Below are 2,480 nucleotides of genomic sequence, written 5' to 3' on the forward strand. Positions count from 1 at the left end.
CCCAACAGTACGGTATCAGAATTAGGATTGGAGCTGCGCTACGGTCAATAAAATTATCAAGAACTCGGTCCAAGGTATCGCTGATACCGGTATACTACGATACTCATGCTAGAAGCTGAGCTATACGGCCACTCTGCCGCCTTTCACCCCAACCCCTCCTTGCATTCCGCATATTACAAAGCCGGACAATGCTGCTTATCTGCAATACATAGATAAAAAAACTTTATTATAGTTGAAGGAAATGCTTCCTAGTATATACGCACTCGCACCCAGAGCAAGACGCAAAGCCTTATTATTTATTTCCCAGATAGCCTATGTCTGGCATCCATACCCGTAAAATCATGATTGACGGGGAAGAGGAAAAATCCCATGTTGACCTGCCAATACAGTACCGTATTTACTGGAATAATTGAACCACGCGCTAAGACGTCTGATTAAGGTAGGCCTTGCCGGGGTAGCACAGCCTTATTGCGTAATATCAATTTTAGATTTTTCTAATCCTCATAAAATACATCTCGCTCATCATCACTCTCAGCTAATTCTACAGAATCATCTTCACCAGCTACAACCCCTCCTTCCTTCCAATTTCTCAAGCCCTCCCGAAGGTATGTGCTATCAATCCCCTTAACTGAGATCTCACTGTCACAACTCCCATCAATTGGAAGTGCTAACCCAAGAATACGAAAGGACTTCTTTATCACCTCTGCTCGGTCCCGCGAAAACCTCTCCCAAGCTTCCCCAACAGCCCAGGTAGTAAGTATTCGCCGTCTCCCTATCATACTCCCAGCTAATGCTTCTCCAGATCTCATAATCCTCTCCTCCTCTACCTCGATTTTGTCTAACTTTTTTTCTAATACTTCCTAAAGTTAACCAGATATTGTTAGCCACATCGTATTTCGGGAATATGAGCGGGAATCATTTCGTTCCACCGCTTCAATCTACCATAAAAACTCAAATAATTGAATCTCACACTAAGACGTTGGTGTTGCCATTCTGATTGCCTGGCATGTAATGTCCTATACTTCCTTCCTTTTGATATAATATGCTAACTCAGAGGTCAGGAAATGAACCATGTTGTAGCAGTTTACTTATCGCATGGCTCGAGGCATGCCATTCGGCAGATCAAAGATTAAATGTCTTAGTGTGATGTTCAATTATTTGAGTTCCTACCATACCACAAAAACTGGAATAATTGGCCCTCAGGCTAAGACGTTCTGAACTGCCTTTCTTGAATTAGAGGGTGCGATATAGTAAGAAAGCTGTCTTTCAGCACAAGTGACCTTAAAGGAAGAGACAACTTCAACGTCCTAGCGTGGGGTCCAATTATTTAGTTTTTTTGGAGATTGAGGAAAGTATTAATACTTACCCGCAAGATGTCCTTAAAAGGGCGATTGATGCTGACATCAAGTAGTTGTACCAACGAGGTACAGCCGCCTGGGATCATGCTAACGGTGATATCGTTTGCAAGGTAGGTGTCTAATACCTCTGGTGTCTTATGTGCTTCGAATAGATCCAGTGCAAGTAAGGTAGGCTGACCGTTTAGAACAGGTATGAATTGTTCCTCAAGCCATTCCAAAAGGTTCTCGGTATTCGCATAGGCCTTTGGATTGAATTTAACAATCACATGTGGGTCATACTTCTCCTTCTCCTTTAAAATTGAACCTCCTATTCCTTGTCTACGAAAGAAAACTAATGGCTTGACACGGGGTACAGCATCGGCAAAAACTGTAAGTTGTACTGTTGCTTGTCGTTTATCCCATCCAGACTAACTGCTTTGAACCCAGATAGTACGGTCCCCAATTTGATTGTAAGTTCCTCCCTCCAGATACTCAAATGGTAATGGTGTTTGGTCTATGTTGCTAATATTTGACAACTGATAGCGGCCAATAGTGTCTGGTTTCTCCTGAAGCCTGGTATTGTCATTTGGACGAAGTTGTGAGTTGCGTCTATTGAATCGCATCCAGCTTAATATGACTTCTCCGAAGTTCGACGGTAGCTGACTGGACTTATTCGTAACGAATCTGAGCAAGATTCGATGCCATCTCAAAAACCCACGAAACCACCCATTGGAAAAGCAAAATGTAGTAGGCGATTCTGTTGGATAAAGTTCTTTAAATAACTCTTTGCTGACTCTTCGAAACCAGCCTCTACGAACGATCTTTCCTTCCCCATGATGGATACGAAACGTATCATATAAATTACGTTCCAGTAACTCCTACTTTCTTTTTCTTCCTCCTCCTTGCTGCCGATACTGCTGCTTACTTAGCTCCTTATACTTCCCCTCTGCCTCCTCCTTTTTCCATCGGAAAAGATTTCCTGGTGGAATTTTAAACCGTTCAGCAACTTCGATACGGAATGGTTTGCGGCATTGCGCAGGACTAGTAGGTATTGAGGAAGTTGCCCAATAGGAGAGAATACGAAGCTTATAGCTAATTGTATACGATTGATAGGGATTTTTGACTGGTTGGAAAACTCGGAGG

The 2,480-nt window shown here is 42.7% G+C and overlaps 1 protein-coding gene; it reads left to right on the plus strand.

Moving 5' to 3' along the window:
* The first annotated feature begins 544 nt into the window (after window positions 1-544).
* Window positions 545-2,480, plus strand: part of GSTUM_00001814001 (uncharacterized protein) — a 2,567-nt gene continuing 631 nt past the window's right edge. Inside the window, exons 1-14 of the mRNA XM_002835945.2 lie at window positions 545-605; window positions 688-750; window positions 867-1,008; window positions 1,062-1,352; window positions 1,412-1,468; window positions 1,549-1,626; window positions 1,714-1,727; window positions 1,785-1,807; window positions 1,881-1,889; window positions 1,910-1,935; window positions 2,031-2,081; window positions 2,145-2,202; window positions 2,267-2,385; window position 2,480. The exon at window position 2,480 is cut by the window's right edge and continues 322 nt beyond it. Of these exons, the coding sequence (XP_002835991.1) occupies window positions 1,443-1,468; window positions 1,549-1,626; window positions 1,714-1,727; window positions 1,785-1,807; window positions 1,881-1,889; window positions 1,910-1,935; window positions 2,031-2,081; window positions 2,145-2,202; window positions 2,267-2,385; window position 2,480 (405 nt within the window). The 5' untranslated portion in view covers window positions 545-605; window positions 688-750; window positions 867-1,008; window positions 1,062-1,352; window positions 1,412-1,442.

This window comes from Tuber melanosporum (genome assembly GCF_000151645.1).
Source record: "Tuber melanosporum whole genome shotgun sequence assembly, scaffold_120, strain Mel28".
Classification (NCBI taxonomy): Eukaryota; Fungi; Ascomycota; class Pezizomycetes; order Pezizales; family Tuberaceae; genus Tuber; species Tuber melanosporum.